Source organism: Cyprinus carpio, chromosome B18 (genome assembly GCF_018340385.1).
Source record: "Cyprinus carpio isolate SPL01 chromosome B18, ASM1834038v1, whole genome shotgun sequence".
NCBI lineage: Eukaryota > Metazoa > Chordata > Actinopteri > Cypriniformes > Cyprinidae > Cyprinus > Cyprinus carpio.
This window is the reverse complement of record NC_056614.1, coordinates 20,677,708-20,697,502: the sequence shown is the minus strand read 5'-3', so window position 1 is coordinate 20,697,502 and position 19,795 is coordinate 20,677,708. Positions and strand designations below refer to the sequence as shown.

The following is a 19,795-nucleotide window of genomic DNA, read 5'->3' as shown; positions in this document are numbered from 1 at the left end:
TGAAGATTCTGTGAGAAAAAGCACCTCATTAATAATAAAATTAAATAAAATTAAATTAAAAATCTGTTACATAATACTGATTTTAACCACTTGTTTGGCAGTCGTGGCCTATCACATATAGACAGTCGGACTTAGGTTTAGTCCTGACGTAAATAATTTTCCTTCTTTCAATTGCAATATATATATGTATATATATGTATATGTATGTATATGTATGTGTATGTATATATGTATATGTGTGTGTGTATATGTATGTATGTGTGTATATATATATATATATATATATATGTATGTGTGTGTATGTATATATGTATATATGTATATATATATATATATGTATGTAATATATATATATATATATGTGTGTATATATATATATATATATATGTGTGTGTATATGTATGTATATGTATATGTGTATATATATGTATATGTATATGTATATATGTATATGTATGTATATGTATATATGTATATATATGTATATGTATATGTATATATGTATATATATAATTTTAACTGGGATTACCAAGTCCATTATGATACCAAGTCTATTTCAGACCAGATAATGGGGAAATTATGTTTTGTTTTTATTTCTCTCTCCCTTATTTCCTCTCTCAGTTGTATTATAGTGTTTGGTAATTGATAACAAAAAGAAGAACAATGACAAGAACAAGAAGTCATAAAAAGAAGAGAGGGATTGGGGCCTGCCCACAAAATTAAAAGTTGAACAAAATATGAGCATGAAATTATAACACAAGAAGTGTGATTAAAAGTACAATCTGATTATTATATTATTAATAAGTCAGTTATTGACACAAGGTTATACAGTATAGAACATTTTGCTGACTGTCAGGTTGATTTCAAATAAATGCTAAGGTGTATCTTCAATGGAAGGGTTAAAGAAGCCATAACAAAGGTTTTTTGGAGCAATCATTTTTCAACAGATATAGTTTTTTTTAATGCTCTGATGCTCCTTCCTCATTAGCTATGACACTTGGGAAATAATCTAACCCAGACAGGGAATTCATGAAGTTGCTGTCTTTGTTTTTACATCTCAAGCTACAGAGAAAGCATCACATGGTGAAGACTTCATCTCATCGCATACAATCTTACCATTCTCAAAACAACACGGTCTGAGGAGGAGACACAAGCCAACACCTTCGTGAACTGACCAAACTATATTCTTTATTAGAAAGACTGCGCAGTCCCCCAAAAGCTCTACAACTTGTTAGGATGTTACATGCCAAATATACAGTCTCACATAAAAGTGCAATGTCACAATGGATAAGCAGTATCTTTATTATTTGATCATTCTTACAACTTAATAAACAGAACAACGTTAGTAATAATTTATTTACTGTAATCCCTAGCAACTTATTATACTGGATCTGAAATAAGAATGCCACAGCACAGAGGACGTTTGGATGAAGTTCCTCTAAAACAGTTTTTAAAGGCACTTTCACAAGTACATAGTACAGAGATGTACATGGACACACTGATATAACAGGAATTAAGTACAGAGTTTCTGCTACTGTGTGTAGTTTTGCCAAGAGAACATTTCTTAAGGCTTACATATAATGTACACTCTTAAAAAAAAATCATAGAAAATAAAAATTGTTTGTGATATCGTTCAATAGAAATCTTTAGTATGCTCCTTATAATTACATGTTTAAAAACAGGCATTGCTTTTAATTTTCTTAAAGTTACGTACAGTTTCACTCTTCAAAATTCAAAATTCTCTTTTCAAATGCAACTGAATAAAACAATACTAATAAAAAACTGTACTTAAGTACCTATAACTTATATTGGGTTTCTTCTTTAGTTTGAAACTAGTCACAATCTTAAAAAGAATGATGCTAATCATCAATGATAGACTATTTCGTGACATCACCCAAACACATTTCATAGCATATCCTACCTAAATATGAATAAACTGTTGTATAATATATATAAATACACACACACACACGCTTAGCTATTGTTAAACTGTCATAATAATGTGAATGTCAATGCACAGATAACGTCAGATTGATATACTGCATACAAAATCCCAGATCTTTCATTTTGAAGTGCAAATACACGGGAGTGACTGATGCTGTACATAACTCTTTATCTTTGGGTACCTTGCGTGACATTTAATTTGGGTGCGGTGCTGTGTGTGACATTATTACGAAGGGTTAATGGGCCTCAAGCACACATAAGAAACAGCACTATCCCACGATAGCACTGCAGTAACAGTCTCTGAGTCCATGGCTATTGGCATCATTCCCTTGTTTGGTGAACCAACAAGAAATATTGCCTCAAAAGTTTCTAGAAAAGTACTTGCATATGACAACTACTGTAAAAGGATTATCGTTCATGCTTATAGGATAGAACCAAGCCGAGCGTTTTAGACAGCTAAGCTGACAAGGAAAAGATTGTTGTTGCCTATCCACATCGATCTCTAAGCAGCGCTTGAACTTTACTTTTTTGGCAGCTAGACTTGACTATTCACAGATTACATCTAATTAAGCAGATACTACAAAAATATTGTTTATAGAGAGCAGTTGGTTCCTGGGAGAAAGTAATGAAGATAAAGACAAAAAAAAAAAAAAAGTGGATGTACATTTATATACATTTCTAAATAAGAAATCAAAAAAACAAACTAGGAAGATGTTTCTTTAACGTAAGCGGATGTGGTTTATGCAAACTCCCTAGGCATATATTCAAATATTACTATCAAAAATATAATATTCAAAGTAAAGCCTTGCTGATACAACTTTAATGTTAACACCGACAGCCAATCAGGACGGGCACAAGATGTGACATCACATGCCCTTATATGGCAGTGCGTTTCCAACGTCAACATTCCACAAAGAGTCCAGACTAGAAATCACTCTGAGATGTAAAGAGACACATTTCCCACAATCCTAATGCTGTAAACAGAGAAACCAAAGACCCTGCTTAGTTTCTGTATTATTCACATTTAGCAGTTTTTCTAGTGGATGTAAACTACTGATATAGAAAAAGTCACCATAACAACATACCGCAGGAAGCTGTAGTGATTTGTTGCTTTCTTTAATATCATTGTCACAACTCCTTAATCTATTCACACAGAGTATTGCGGGAAAAAACAAGGTGTCGGACAAGCATGCAAACAGTATTTGAAAACAAATAAACTGCTTTCTGTTAGTTGCAGGTGTCTAAAATATCTAAAAATATTCATTGGAATCGACTAAACAGGGAGAAAATGTAACTCTCCGAAATTGTAAACACCTGTTTAACTAACTCTACTCTTCCTCAGAACCATGCTTAGTGACCGATGTTATTCTAGTTTATTAATAATAATCCCTTTAATAGTGTTGGAATTGTATACACACTAACTACCATCACCTCATTAACCACAGTAACGTATTTCTAGTATCTTTAGTTATCTATATTTGCTTTAGTCCACTCTCTGAAAGAAATGTTGCAAAAATGAAGAACTATTTTCATTGGCAATAAATTCCACTATAAATCTGGCTCTGACAGCCGTGGTGGTCCTCTTTGTCCCTAAATGTTTCCCCCTCAATGAATCACATGGTGCAGGATTTGTCCAGTGGATCCTGTGGAGGGGCCGCCGGATGCTGCGCCGCTCCCGTCTTGGGTATGGCCACCATGGGTTTGGGCCGCAGGGCGGGTGGCTTGAGCTGCACCCCCATGCGCGGGGCCACTGCGGGCTTGAAGGTGCTCATGGTATCGCTGGAGGAGCTGGTGCTGCGGCGCATGGGCGGCTCCGTGACGGCGGGCCGCAGCAGGAGGCCGTGGAGTTGGCTCAGGGACTCGGTGGAGCTGGCCGGTGTGGGAGCGTTCTTCATCTGCTCCAGGGTGTCCAGCACCACGTCAGGGGCGTGTTTCGCAGAACTCTGCCGTTCGAGCTCCTTCAGCTCATTTAGAGCAGTGTTCATCGTCTCCTCTATGTCCTACAAGAAAGAGACAGAGAATTAGAGCATGTAGCAGGTCAGAATTATAACAATAAACGTCCAACAAAAGACAATACAAGCAGACAACATGATGAATCACGTCTACTGAGATCAAATATGTGTTCATGAAATGGTCAGATTGTTAGTATTAAACAAAGCTGATGTATAAGTGAAACAATGCATGAGACCGTTATTAAAGAGACACTGAAAATGTGAAACCAGTGGGGAGTTATTAAAGGAGATTGGGGGAGGGGCTACAGTAGATAGGAACTCAATAAAAATCATCTTTTTAAATATTTGAATTATGAAAATAGGCCTTATTCATGAAACACAAGCCGAATGAATTTGTGAACTGTTTGTAAGTCATTCTCACTTCCTCATCAAATTTTCAAGAGTTAAAAATATTTTTTTATTAAAATAAGACAAATTCTTATTTTAATTTTGACAACTTAAAAAAAAAAATTTTAATAACCAGGTTTTACAAGGAAATTATTTTAATTGATTTAAAAAAATAATTATATATATATATATAATTAAATATATATATAAATTAAATATATATATATATATATATATTATATAAATTAAATATATATATATATATATATATACTTTTTTTTTTTTATATATACACATTTTTTTAATTATATATAATTTGACAAAGTCATGTAAATTCACTAGGGAGGCCTCACAAACATAACTGTTTAAAAAATATTTAAAATAAGACAAAACAGGCTTTAAAATAAGCAAAAATGGGTAAAAATTATTTTCAAAAACTGACATTTTTATGTAAGAACCAAGGGTCTTGGGCCTAGACAAAGTCTAGACCTAAAATAATAATAAAAATAATAATAGTCAAATATTATAATGTCATGGATATTTCTATAATATAATTTTTTTTGCAGTTATTTTACAAGGTAGAATTATTTCTATTATTTATACTTAGTCTTTGGCAGTCAAAATATTTGTAAAAATATTATAAAAATATATTTTCATGTAAAGTCAATTGTTAAAAAGAATGAGAACCCTGAAGATCATTCAGTTTATGAAACAATCCCAAAATTAACTGCGCTACAATTATTTCTGTACCTAAAGTTTGAAAACAAGCCTAAATGGTCAGCTTTTAGATACTGTCTTGGCCAGTTGGGCGGCTTGGAGTCCTAAAGGGTGAAAATCACTGGCTTACGGCAGATTTGAACTGAATTTTGAGTGATTTACATATTTTCATTGCTCGTGTTTCATAAATGAGACTCAGTGTGTAATTAGTAACAGGAGGCAGTAACTGACTATGTTACAGGGCTGGGCCTGCAGCGCATGGTGTGAGGGGCGTCGTCGCTCGCCTCCCGCTGACCTGTGCGATGCTCTCTGGATCCAGACTCTTGCTGTGAGGCTCGGAGAAGCTTGTGTACTGGCCTGAAGACGTGGACCTACGGATGGGAGGGCTCTCCATCTTTTTCACGGACTCGTGTCGGCTGATGTTGGTCAGGCTGCCGTGGCCGGTCCGTCTGCGTCTCTCGGGACTATCCATGGGCATGTGTCCTCTTCCTCTCAGCAGGTCCCGTGGACTGTAGTGGCCCATCACTGGGGATCCCAAATCTGGGTTGCCGTGACTGCCGTGATGGCTCTGGGAGGGGTGGACCAAGCAGTGGGCATCGGTGGGGCGAGCTGGAGGCCTGCGGGTCGGGGGGTCACTTCTCTTCCTGTGCCTGCTAAATAAAGCAGGAAATGTGACATGAAAAAGTGTGCAATGATTCTATTTAAATAACTTTGAAGACCATTGCGAATACTGTTAGCTTCACATTTATTGGTGAATGTTTTTTGGTGATGTTTTTTGTCGTTAATTGCGTGATTTGTTTGGATCAAGTGTGCTAACCTTCAGCATTTATGCTTAATTAGAATCAGCGTCATCTCAAGAGTATCTGTGGCAAGACCTACTCTGCATATTCATGACAAGAGGCCTGACAGGAAACCGCTTAGCAGGAGTCATAATGAAGTATTATTACTGTGCATATCAGAGTATTAATTCAAAGAGCTTCCTCTGAGAGATGCCTCATGTCAGGATTAAAATATAGGAACCAAAGGGAGTTTTTAAAGGCAAAATATCAATATGAACAGTTTTGCCTCTAACATTTTTATTATTATCTTATTTAAGTTAGTATATGTGTTTATATAGAACACAACAGTGTCAATGAAGAGCAAAAATCAAAACATGACTTGAAAATGTAATATGTCATTTTCGATCAGGCAATACTTTTGACAAATTATGTGAATATATAGGGAAAATATGTGTGAAAATATTATTTAATAGTGGTTTTTTAGATCATACAATAGTTTAGAAATAAAAATAAGCCCTAGAATGACTTAAGTAACTTCCAAAACATTTAAAAACAAAATAAATGGAAGATGGTGGAAAGCAATGTTGTTATTGTTAATTAAAACTATATATTAAAAAATGATAATTGAAAAAAGCTCATTGTTATTGTTAATTAAAACTATATATAAACTAACACTCCCCCCCACACATACTGTACATACACACACACACACACACACACACACACACACACACATCTGTACACACACACCACACACACACACACAAAAAAAAAGAAAAAAAAAAAGACAAAAGTTAGTAAAATTAAAATGTAAATATTAGGTAAACTTAAATACATAAAAATTTGAAATGTTGAAAAAATAAATAAATTACAGAAAAATAAATTAAAGCTAAATATAAATATTTAAAAAGCCAATAAAATAAGAAAAGCATATACAATTACTAAAAATTAAAATACAATTAAAAATGAAAATATAAAATAAAATAAAAGCTAATCCAAAATAGTGATAGGATATTATAATTAGGCTACTACTGGACATGACAGCTGCTCATGACAGTTTAGGAAGAATTAAGACAACTAGTCTGTAACTATCCAGTAAGTATGTTTGAAGAAACACCTATAAATTATCAATTAGTAAGGTGGAGTATTTCTATCATAACTGTTTAACCATGAGATGCCTCTTAACTTGTACTTAATGAGCTCTTTTAATTCTTGCATAATCATTTTGACAGTCCATGATGGATGGCAATCAGTAATGTCATGCTAAATTGTGAGTTCATAAATTACATAACTGTGCTGCTGATAATGATCAAAGTAAACAGAAATGAATGAACGTGTTATTTTATCTGAAGTATCAGTAGCACTATTAGTCCAGCAGGGGGCGACCTGCACTACATTAAAACATAAAGCAACTCAATGGTGCACTGCTGCATGATGCAAGACAAACATGAAATGAGAGTCAAATCATGAAAACATGGTGAACTGGTGATTCTTATGGAAAGCCATACAGTCTAAAGCTTCTTTAGAACGACTACAAATCATTCAAATACATACTGAGCAGCATTTAACACTCAGTCTGCATATACAGTAGGTCTGCTATCACACAGCAGTACACCAACACAATGCTTATCAGATATTCTGGCAAACTCAGGGTAAACAAATACTGAGTTTGTGTTTGAGCGCTCGCCTCCTCTGTTAGGAATAGTGCTGACATATCTAGGAGAATATTTGTCTTTGGAGATCACCACTTTATAATTTGATTGCCATTGTGTCACTGGGTTTACAGTTGCAGAGGAGGCTATCCTCAACCGCGAGAAAGTATGTTTGATAAACGCACTTAGGGAAGGAGGAGAACGCCTAAATAAAGACAAATGCACTGAAAGATTTAAGAGGCAGGAAACAGAGCTGCATGACACAGTGGGATAGAAAAAACAAACGGGGGAGAGAGCAAATGAATATGAGGCAAATCAACACAATGAAGAAAAAAAGACTAGATGTAATAAACTTCAAGAAGAAAACCCAAACTGGGACCTCTGGGTATTTCTTTCTTTGTTCTCGTTACTTGTAGGGTATTTGTTTGTCATTTAATTGCTTGTTACTTTAACTGAATGTCTTGCAGTGCTTGAAGCGAGGGGAATTCTGGGATGTTTTGTTCACTCACCTGCTGATGTAGGAATCAGGTAATCTGCTGTCTGTCGGAGATCCGATGTCTCTGCTGGAGCATTTCTCCTCTCCTCCATGTCCACTGCTGGCCTCGCTGTCTGCCTTCTGGCTCAGAGTGTCAGAGAACGTGTCATCCCTGGAAAACAGAAAACAAGCAGTTATAATAACCTATTTACATGCATTAGGCTTAGTTTAATGTCAAATCACAAACTGTTTCACGACAGACAAGAAGAAGAGCTCCAAGTGTCACCAAAACACATTCCAAAATTGAAGTTGGCCACTCATTGATTCGTATCACTAAGCTCTTCCTTCTAATTTAATATTCCCCAATACATTGAATGTAGGCCTGCATGACTTGGGTATAATATATATATCAGATAAAAATTGTGATTAAAAAAGAAGCTAAAGGTTTGCTGTGCTTGCTTGTAGGATAGCACAGTTGAACAAAAATGTTATAATTATGTTATAATTATGTCACTATGACAATTTACAATAATAATATTAATAATAATAATAATTTATTATTATTATTGTAAAAAATACTGCTTTGTTTAAAGGACTGCACAATTTAGTAAAAGATGTTGTGATTATATATCAATATGACCACATAAAAAAAAACTAATATTAAAAAACTATATATAAAAAAACCTACAGGTTTTCTGTACAATTTGTTAAAAATATTATATCAATATGACTATAAAAAAATTATCTTCATTATTATTATTATTAAACATTTTGTGAATATATACTGTATCATAATGACTATAAAAACATCTCTCATTTTTAATTTCCACCTTGTTTGTCACTAACCTTTCCTGGGTGGTGCAAAAAGCACCAGCAACGTTTCAGCAATGTTTAAAGCAATCAATCGCAAAGACTGTTTTCCTGTTGAAGGCTCAAACATGATAACAGAAATTTGCTTCAACTGGTTACAATGTATACTTCCTGACTAACTTGCAACCTTGTAATATTGCCCTTCTTCAATGCTTTCATGTGAAGGTCAGGCAGTACGTGATGCTCGTGTAGAGTGGTGTGTTAAAGCACTGACACGAGGCTTGTGAAAGAGACTTGTAGAGCATATAAAGCTCCACAAATCCTGTGTAAAATCACAGCTGCTGATGCAGCCTATTGGACAGAACATTAGGTCACATGTGCCTGTTTTCTAGCACCAAACAGACATTTCTATCAGCTGTGAGTTGAATTCTCTCCATTGCATGTGTGCCATAGAGGATATCCTGTGCGTATGAGCGTGTGTGTGTTTTTCGCTCTCTGGCTCTATTATTGGACTGAGGGGCTGACGCTGCTGGTCTAGGGCCTCTCTACACCAGGCTGTAAATTCTCTCAGTGCCACGAGCCAAGAACAGACATCAACAGAGGGTCACGACTTGAATTATTGATACACACACACACAGTGGGTTGGTATGGGCTCTGTTGCTGGCGTCACTCAGTACTGTGCCCGATCCATTAGATTTGCCCCCTTTATGAGCCATAATCTGTTCAACTAGGCGCCAATGGTTGCCCAGGCGGAACAAGTTGTCATGACGATAAAGGGATTTACCGGGGGAGATGGTCCACCACAGAGTGCTGCAACTAAACTCAGATGTGCCTCGGTTTTGTTCCAAATCTAACTAGCTACCTACCTAAACAAAATTTTAAGGCTTCACAGGTACTCTTCCAAGTAAGTAGGCATTTAATTCCTTGCTACAAAATATGCAAAAAGCTGTATTTGCAAATACACAGTATTCACATGACAGATAGAGTACATCCAGATTGTAATATAGAACATATTTTATTAATGGTCACAAATTTCTTAATTTTGGAAACAGCTTGTTCATTTATTGAGGAGAAGGCAATCCCAGAATGCAATGCGAAAAGCAGAAATAATACTACACTATACATATTAGGGTTAAAGACCTAAACAATATTAAAATAAATAATAATTTTGGCCATAAATATGAACTGTTTGATGAATAAAAAATATAATTAACAATAAATTCACTACCCCAGTGCCAATGAAATTTTTTTTTTAAATGTTATTTAATATTGTTAATATAAATATTACATATTATTTAAAATATTTTAGGATGATTCTACACTAATTTGACGATCATATATTGTGAGTCTAATGATTACACATTTGTAACGTGATTGCTTTATATATATATATATATATATATATATAATTTATGTGATTAATTACAATTAATCATAAAAATCTGTACAATTAGTTACATTTTTTATATTTTATATATATATATATATATATATATATATATATATATATATATATATATATACACACTACATTATTAAATACTCTTGCTATCACCTACCTCTTATATTTTCTATTTTATACATATTATATCTTAATTTTTAATTAGATATTATATATTGTGTTGTAAAACAACAAATTGTATTTCTGATTTACATAATCTTGCAGATTTTTTCTAATCTGTTAAATATGATGTATTTTACTCTATGTACAGAGAGTACAAAGCTTTTCACTGCAAATAAATTTAGAATCGGAATTCGAATTATTGTAAATTACAATTATATAATACTGAACTAGACTAATACTCAAACACAGGTACAGTAAATCAATTAAGCCCAATAATTGTGTGTATTTATTTATTTGCCTGGTTAAATAAAGGTTAATAACATCGAACTCTGTTGAAGCACTATTATTTATATTGTTGCATCACTGTAGAACAGTAGAGATACTCACATATCCTGTACAACGATGTACTGGTGAGGCACTAGTCCGTCTATGCCGTTGTGTCTGCCCTCCCACCAGTCATCTGACGCTCTCTGATACAGCAGAAGAGACGCACCCTTCTTAAAGGACAGTTCCCGTGCAGAACGACCCACATAATCAAATTTTGCAATGGCTTCAATGGGCTCCCCCTCTGCAGAAAAAAAGGGCATCTTTAATTCAGTGGATAAGGAGAGCAAAAATAGATGTCAGTGGCATCAGCCGCAGCAGATTTCCATTGGAAAATAAATATCCAATCATAACTTCAGTGTGATCAATTAGCTCTTCCGCATGAGTGGAATCACCCATTTCTGCACTTCTGACATATGCTATATGAAACGCCTAGAGGGAAAGAATATGGAGTTAACTGAGCACCAGTTGGTGCTTTTTACAGTACCAAGTCAAATGAATCCATACAGTGCACATGCCTCAACTGCATCTGACCGTTCATTCACATGTGAATGAGATCATTTCAATGCATCAATGCTACAGGGTCTCTGAGTAGCCCGTGTACATGCCTTTGCTGTCGTGACCCCCTTTACATAAGGACTCATTAGAGAGCCAACCGGCTTCAATGCATGCAAAGTAGCTGCAATTCTGGCAGAACGTGCTGTTCTCATCCTCAGGACTATCGGGAAATGTGAACATTACCAACATCTCAACGCGTGCCAAATGAGTGCAACACCTCTTACAATATTGGTGGTAATACTATGATGCTGAGTAATAAGGTACAAGACACCATGCTAAATTATGAGAAATTAAAAAATATATATTTATTTTATTTATATAAATGTTTTAATATTTAAATGACATTTCAATATTTAAATAAAATATATTTAATCATTATTATTTAAATATTTATTCTCATTTAATTCAATTACTTAATATAATTATTTTGAATAAAAGTGATAAAAATATTTTAAGCAAAATGACCAATCAGCATCTAGGAGTGATATTGTGCATTTTATGAATGGATATAAACAGTGATAATGGAATTAATACCATATTTTTGTACAATGGTTTTTTCACATTGATATTCAGATACACAGATACTTTAATACTTTAACAGATACAAATTATGGAATTTGCTGCCAGAGTCATGTTGTGGAGACGCTGTTTTGTTGTGAAAGCGAAAATACTTTTTTTGGCCTTCCAAAAGAGGACACAACTAGAAATCAGTGGTTAAGCTGTATTTAAAACCCAAATATTCAAATGTGTGCAGCACATTTTATGGAGGATGAGGACTGTTTCCTGATCCTGGGAGAGAAGACTACAATGCCGGCTGTTCTGACTCACAGTCTGCAAGTACGTATACATATGTAAAGAATTTGCCACTGATGATTCAAACGCAAGTTTTGAGCAGTGTAGAGTAGCGCTTGTTGTTTGTCATTTCTCCGATCAAAAATGCAGACATGGTTTTATGTTTACGCAGCGCGATAATCAGTAATTATGTCCCCACTGGATGCAACAAATGCCTCGTTTGTAATGAGTTTTTTTGTTTTTGTCTTGTCTCGCCGGTGTTCATGACCGGGACACACATCACAATATAGTAAGAGGCATAACATTTGCATCACACGCTTGAGGCATTCAGCCAGTCACAACGCACTGGATAGCTGGCCAATCAGAGCACACCTTGCTTTTCAGATCAATGAGTTTTGTAAAAAAACGACTTGTTTCAGAAAGGCGGGGCATAGAGGAGAAACAATAATGTACAGTATGTGGAAAATAATGAACCTTAAACTGCATAAACACATTTCATTACACCAAATACACAAAATAATGTTCTTTTTAGCAACATAATATGACCCCTTTAAATGCATATTGTGAATATGTGTCTTATTTCTTTCATATTCTTATAAGAATCTTTTTTTTAGCAATTTAATTTGATATTTTTAATATGTGAATAGTAGAAATACTTGCTAAACTTCAAAAAACCTCTAGAGAGAGGCACAGCTTTACCACTGTTAAATACGGAGAAATGGGGGAAAACATCCCATAGATCAGACAAAAGAGAATGCACAATCCATCTACAGTAAAAGCAATATAAAAAGCTCAAAGAGGAAATGCTTTTTCATTCTCTCCAGTCTGGAAATCACAACGAGTCAATGAGACATGATGGGCGTGAGTTGACTGTCAGAATTAATAGGGCTGCTCTGAGACCAGGCATCTTGTTAATAAACAGGATGGGGTAGAGATCAATATGGCCATTACTGTCCACACGTCCCTGTCTCTCCTCCATCTCTGCCTGACAGACGCTGTCATTCATTCAGTGTCCTTACGAAAGCCTGTTCATGTATCAGTGCTGCAAAGAACACGGCGGGAGGCAAAGTAACAGTTGAGAAGAAGTTACCTAGATTATGTTTGATTTCAGCTTAAGAAACAAAAATGTCCAGAATAAAACCTGACTAAATCATTTGTTTACTGTCCAAAACCTAGCTTACTAAATTACACAAAGGCACTCAGCGATACACGTTTAACTAATTCGGTAGTCTGTATTAAAGAGGTTGTAACTTTTGTTATGGCACTATTTTTATTCAGACATTAAACAAGTGTTGTTCTTTAGTTGATGGCACATTGTAACATATGGACTTCTTGCTGCCCCAGAGGAGAGCTAACAACCCATGCTAGGTTTTCTGGCTAAACCTACACTGTTCTAGCAGTAACTTCCCCTCAAGCACCCCTTTAAATGCATATTGTGAATATGTGTCTTATTTCTTTCACCCCACTTTGTAAGCTGCATTTCCTGTTTTTTAATGTTTTTAATAGAGACATGCTTGCAGACTGCAGGGGTTCTGTCATTAAGAAGAGAAAATGAGCTTCTTGCAACATCATCAGGGACACGTTAAGAAAGTAACAAAGACCACATGTTTTTAACAGTTTAAAGGGGCTCTACTCAAAGGATGGCATTTCACCAAAGCTTTGCTGTAAACAGAAACATCCTAATTAAACTTAACATGAGTTAGAATTCAATACCCATTTTAATTATACAACATGGTTTATTTTATAGAGAACCCAAATATTCAAGAAAAACTGGTATTTTAAAAACTGAAAAAGGATAAATTTACTTGAAAAGCAATAATGTAAGTTATTTGTTAATATTAAATTTTATTTAATAGATTTTTTTTTAAAGTTTATAATTGAAGTCCCTTATCCTCACCAATGCTGCATATTATTATGAAATATTTATAAAATTTAAAACGTGTGTTCTATATGAACTTATTTTAAAATGTAATTTATTTCTGTGATGGCAAAGATGTATTTTTAGCAGCCATTACTAATGTCTTGAGTGTCACATGACCCTTCAGAAATTATTCTATTATGCTAATATGACATGCTCAAGATCTGTGATGGCAAAGATGTATTTTCACATTGTTGAAAAACAGTTCATTTTTTATTTTTTTTTTATTATCATTTTTTATTATCATTGCTGCTTTCTATTTTTTGTGGAAACAGTTTTTTTTTTTTTTATTTTTTTTGGTGATGTTTTGTAGAATTAGGAAGTGTCTTTACTGTTATTTTTGATCAATTTAATGCATGGAAAAAAAAATCTTACTGGCCCCAAACTTTTAAATGGCAGTTATAAATCTATAATATGTTTATCTATACAATTATTCTTGTATACATGTACAGATTTTTTAAGAAATTAAGATATTATTCATGTCAACTTTTAGCTAGATATATCACAGAAACCAACATTTCCAAACCAAACAATATTCTTATTGTACATCAGTTTCCCACAGATGCTGAGATTTGTCTTTTTCCTCCCAAGAGAGCATTCCGTCTGCTTATTCCAGTTCACTTGAATGAATAAATGGCTCTAAAGGCATAGCAGGGGTCCCATCACTTGGCAAAGTGGTTTTCCAGACGAACCCAAAAACGATCCCCCTTCAGATGTAGTGACTGAGGACAGATGCTGCACTGGTCCCAGGTTTGAGCAGGCTGATAGAATTATGCTTTGAGTTAACAGTGCAGCCACTGGCTCCTCAGGATTGTTCATTAATGCAGATAAACGTCCAGAAACACTGATTTTTTTTGAGAGAAGATTTAGAAATAGAATACATTCCAAAATCCTTATTATGAAACAAGACAAAACACACAGGTTACCCATAACTGATATAAGAAACAAGCTACGGTCGCAGTGTAAAGAAAGATAATAATAATTCCTCTGCTGGGAAAAACCTCCTTAATACATTCATACGGAGAGAATTTGTTTGGAGAAAAATGGTAGGTGGGTGAGAGTTTTTTTAATTTTTTAAGAGTTGTTATTATTGATGATGTTGTTGTTATACGTCTTTTGTTGTTGTTAATGGAAACCCTCACATACGTGAAGTATCAGGTTTCTCAGTTAAATGTTACAGATTCATGAATTTAAACCGACAGTAAGATGGGAACAGTCAAAATAAATCTTCAGCATGCAGATGCACATGTCTGGATGTCATTCATAGTGATTTATGAACAAATGACACGCTTGTGCGCAATATCCTTCAATGAATCTGATCCTAAATGAATTGAACACCAGAGGTTTTGGGTTCTGTTTATACTCTAGTGAATACGAGATCGGTCTCTTCAGCAGTGTTTAGAGAAGGAGAGATTGGATGAATGATGGCGGCATGATGTCAGAGTTGGACACAAGTCTCAGTTGACACAGTGACACAGAGGTTATACTAAAAATGTTAAACTTTCTAAAGAAAATGTGAGTGCTAACCAATGCAAAACAAAACGGTTCAAAACCAACAAAAAGCTGTTTGGTTTTAAAGTTACTTTTGTGCAAGCTGAGCTTAAAATCGCTCATTCCTCACAAAATGTCATCAAACTTTTGCTTATGTAACTGCAATGTAAGTCTATTTTTGTCAGTTTTATCCCAAATCTTTTAAGTGCTTCTCAACAAACAGCATGATTTGAGGCATCTTTCATGTTCATAGCACAAACAGTGAGAGACAAATTATGAGCCTTGATACACAGGGTTAAGGGTTTGTTTAAATCTCTAACCTTAAGAATGAACAACAATATGCTTGCCTTAGCCAAACTATTAAATCCCATTTGAGCAATTACAGGGAGTGTCTATTCCCAGTTGTTTTTATGACCCAAACACAAAGGTAAACTTCAAAGCAACCATCTTCTAATAAAGCTGTGTTTTTGGTATTTCTGATTCAGTCTTACTATTTATCTGACTTCCTGCACAGACGCTCTCTATTAAACAATAGAATAAACTTGGCTTTTGTCTGTCTGAGAAATCTTAGATATGGAAAAAGCAGACTTCCAACTTCTCTTATAAAATAAAGCTTAAGAAAACAGGCATTGTTCAGGTACAGACGGAGAGAGACAGGAAATGTGTCTATTTTCAGTGGGGTAACATACAGGTCAGCAGCAACATTTTCCTTTCGGTTCTATTGAAAGATTGCACAGAAGACAAAAAACAATCCAACTGATTGAGCTGAGTTTTCAGTCTGACACTTGCAGTTTATTTCTCAGATTACACATGGGAATTGGTTCATGTCTCATCAATGGGCCAAGCATCTGGTTTTAGTTTGTTTGTGACAATGAGCTTTGAGAACTTCTAGAGAAGTTTTTCCATGATAAAACCACATGCATTTTCACAGGCATTTACCAGACTTGATTCAAAACCTCTTGCTTTGTTTACGGATGTGTCTCCCTTCCCAAAGGATTAGAAAACAAAAAGAAGGAGCAAAGAGTTGGACAAAGTTCTCCACTCTTTAACGATCACTTCATTTAGAGCTGTGGAAAGTGATTACCCAGGTCAGGGAAAGCAGGAATTAACCCTTGACTTGCCGTGTCAGAAAACGCTATAAGAGATCAAATCAATCCAGAGGCTCATGGGAAGAATGACCGGACAGGAAATTATGACCTAACCTTGTTCCCATGACCATGATGAATAACCTACCTTCACTGGCATGGGACGCCATAGTGTACATACAACAGGGTGTGGTAAATTAAATAAACATACCATCCTCACTGGTGTGGGTCTCTGCTCCTCCATCCTGATCAACTTCCTCAAGAGCTCCATGTTCACTGTATGGACTCTCACTGCAAAAGATAAGAGAAAATAAATCAAGAATATTATTTTACTTATTTTTAAAAAATATAACAGATTGTGGCATTTACAGCATCTGTAAAACAAATATTTAATAGGCACATGAACTTAAAACCTTTTGTTCTAAAATAAGTTTTGTAGATGATTAAAATAGCTTTGATTGGTTTAACATTTATTAGCATTTATTATCCTAAGATGCAAATACACTACCATTTTGGGGTCAATAAGATTTCTTTTTTTAAGAAATCAACACTTTTATTCAACAAGGACCAATTAAATTGATCAAAAGTTACAGTAAAGACATTTATAATGTTACAAAAGATTTCTATTTCTTTTGGTTTCAAGTCATAAAAGAATCCTGAAAAAATGTATCATGGTTTCCACAAAAAAACTTTGACAATAATAAATGTTTCCCGAGCAGCAAATCAGCATAGTAAAATGATTTCTAAAGGATCATGTGACACTGAAGACTGGAGTAATGATGCTGAAAATTCCATTTTGATCACAGGAATAAATGACATTTTAAAATATATCAAAATACTAAATAGTTGTCTTAAATTGTAATAACATTTCACAATTTTACTGTATTTTTACATTTTTAAAAAAAGCCACCTTGGTGAGCTTAAAAGACTTCTTAATGACACCCAACTTTTGAATGGTAGTGTATGTATGCATTCCCTACACAAGTAACTGCATACAAAGGGTTAAATCACAGCCAGTGTAAAACTCAGCATCAAGCAAAAAGTACAGAGGCTGTCATTAGTATTCAGGAGGAGTCGGGCAGGGTGATTGGGATTCTGTCAGTGGCACAGCGTGGTTACTGAGACCGGCACTAATGCCCTTCACATCCTTCACAGATTACCTCTGACACACAGTAAAGCCATTTTAAACAGAGCACTGCCACTCCCGCATGCCACACTACCAAAGGGGAAAATATGAGAACCGGCTTCGGCAAGTTTAAGAAGGGTGGATGTAATATCTGAAATGCTCAAGTACAGATGCTTGCAGTGGCAGGTGTTTTGTGGGAGACTTGTGGGAGTTGGGCTGCTCTTTTCAAGACAACAAAATCACTAGCCAACACATACACACAGCTGTGGAGCTGGCGGAAAATGTCTCTTTCCTCTTCTCATCTACGTGAATTTCAGGGAGGAATGAGCATTGGTTTGGCTGCCGATCTTTCCTTACCTTAATGGTGGCAATTATCAAGATGGTTTCAATCTGTCTCACCTAGTTGAAGATCTCAGAACCCTTTCGGCCTCTAAAAAATTTTCCACATTCACTAAAGAGCTCACTATCGGCACCTCATCTTTTCACATAATTACCCACACCGAATCCAAACACGGCTCAGATGCAGCTGGGACCGTCGTTCTTTAGATCCAGACACACATACCTGTGATATTCAGTGCGTTTTAAAAACAAACCTTTGGCCTTGAACCCGGTATATCCTCACAGAGAAAGAATGAGAAATACAAGGCCAGTTTTATTACACAAATTTCAGCTAATTTATAGTTTGGAAGAAAATAGCTATCACAATTAGTACACTGAGTTTCTTTGAAGGGATAATGTGGATTTTTTTTTTTTTTTTGGAGGAACACCGTCTATTCAGTGAAAGTCAGTGGGGTCCAAAAAAACAATGGTTTTCACCATTGACTTTCAATGTGTGAAAAAAAAAACCCACTGACACATTTTTCAAAATATATATATATTTTTTTGTGGTGCACAGAAAGTCATAAAGGTTTGGAATGATATGAGAGTGACAGTGTTGTTAAAACCAAAACCATTGCATTTTTGGAAAGTGACAAAGTTGAACTAACATAAAAGTTGTATATAAATATTACATGGAAAAATGTTTGCCAAATCAAAATGTATTTTTTTTTTAAGTTCAAGTTGAAGCACTAAAATTACCAAAACTAACTGAAATAAAATTAAAGGCAAATAGAAATATAAAACAAAAATTAATAAAAAAAACAAAGCACAATACAAAATTACTAAAACTTAGAACTAAAATGAAAACTGAAAATATTAAAAAGCGACTTTCAAAAGAAGAATAAATAAGATAACAGTAAAAAAATAATAAAATGTCGCTGCATAGTGAGTAAATAATGACAAAATTTTCATTTTTGGATGACTTTCCCTATAAATTATGCATTTTTGACCTGTATTACTTTTCTTTCAAATCTTTTATAAGGATTTATGCTCCTCTTCTGGACCAACTAGACCTGATCTTCAAAACAAAGAGGTCACACCCTTAAACCGTTATAACAAAATTAGTGACTCACAATAGTGCTGACTAATAATTTCTTTTACTTCACTCAAGTCACGCCATGGATGTCCGGATACCACTACTAATCCTCAAAAATACAATAAAGTCTAAAACTTTAACAAGCTCAAACACCGTCTTGATTCTAATCACCCACCTACATGCAGCTGCCCAGACAGTTATCGCTAAATAATTAAAAACAACATCACCATCTCATCCCAGCACTCACCAATAGTCTCCGCCTGCCATACACTTCTCGTACATGGGGCCGTCAAGCTCCTTCGCATCAGGAAAGATGGTCTCGTGGTGGATGAGGATGGTTTTGATGACCTCATTGACATGGGCCTGGCAGGAGACCTGGTCCTGAGTTTCTGGAGTGGGCATGAGGGTGGGGCCAAAGCAGATGGCCAGGTTATAGGGGTCCATCATATTTTCATCGCTGTACTGGGACAGGCTGCAAGGAAAAACAAGCAAGCTATTAGGACACCTGACAACCAGCAAGTCTGGTCTCAGAATTTCTTAAAGATATTGAACGAGAAGTGATTATGTAACTCTCAGTCAAGCAGTGTATTATATCTTCAGCATTTCAGATGTCACTTCATGCATTTTTAAAGCTTGCTGTGTGTTTGTGAGACATTCAGACTTACTGATTGAGGAAGGCGAACAGATATCGCATGACCACAAGCACTGATCTGGGTACAGTCAGAAGGATCTTTCGTATATACAGTGATCTCTCATACAGATTGTCTATTCCTACAAAAGGAGAAAAAGTAAAAAATATAGTAATTA

General features: G+C 35.0%; 1 protein-coding gene across 3 annotated transcripts in view; it reads right to left on the bottom strand.

Annotated features, from left to right (window-relative positions):
* Positions 1-1,166: 1,166 nt before the first annotated feature.
* The window catches only part of LOC109110177 (SLIT-ROBO Rho GTPase-activating protein 1-like), a 95,905-nt gene continuing 77,276 nt past the window's right edge, over positions 1,167-19,795 (bottom strand). Inside the window, exons 17-23 of one of the 3 annotated variants that reach the window (XM_042744304.1) lie at positions 19,654-19,759; positions 19,236-19,460; positions 16,660-16,739; positions 10,668-10,848; positions 7,941-8,078; positions 5,296-5,650; positions 1,167-3,944 (exon numbers count right to left, since the gene is read on the bottom strand). In XM_042744304.1, the coding sequence (XP_042600238.1) occupies positions 3,558-3,944; positions 5,296-5,650; positions 7,941-8,078; positions 10,668-10,848; positions 16,660-16,739; positions 19,236-19,460; positions 19,654-19,759 (1,472 nt within the window). In that variant the 3' untranslated portion in view covers positions 1,167-3,557. Of the gene's footprint in view, positions 3,945-5,231; positions 5,654-7,940; positions 8,079-10,667; positions 10,849-16,659; positions 16,740-19,235; positions 19,461-19,653; positions 19,760-19,795 lie in introns of all 3 variants that reach the window. The other 2 variants (XM_042744303.1, XM_042744305.1) reach the window with 2 other exon arrangements.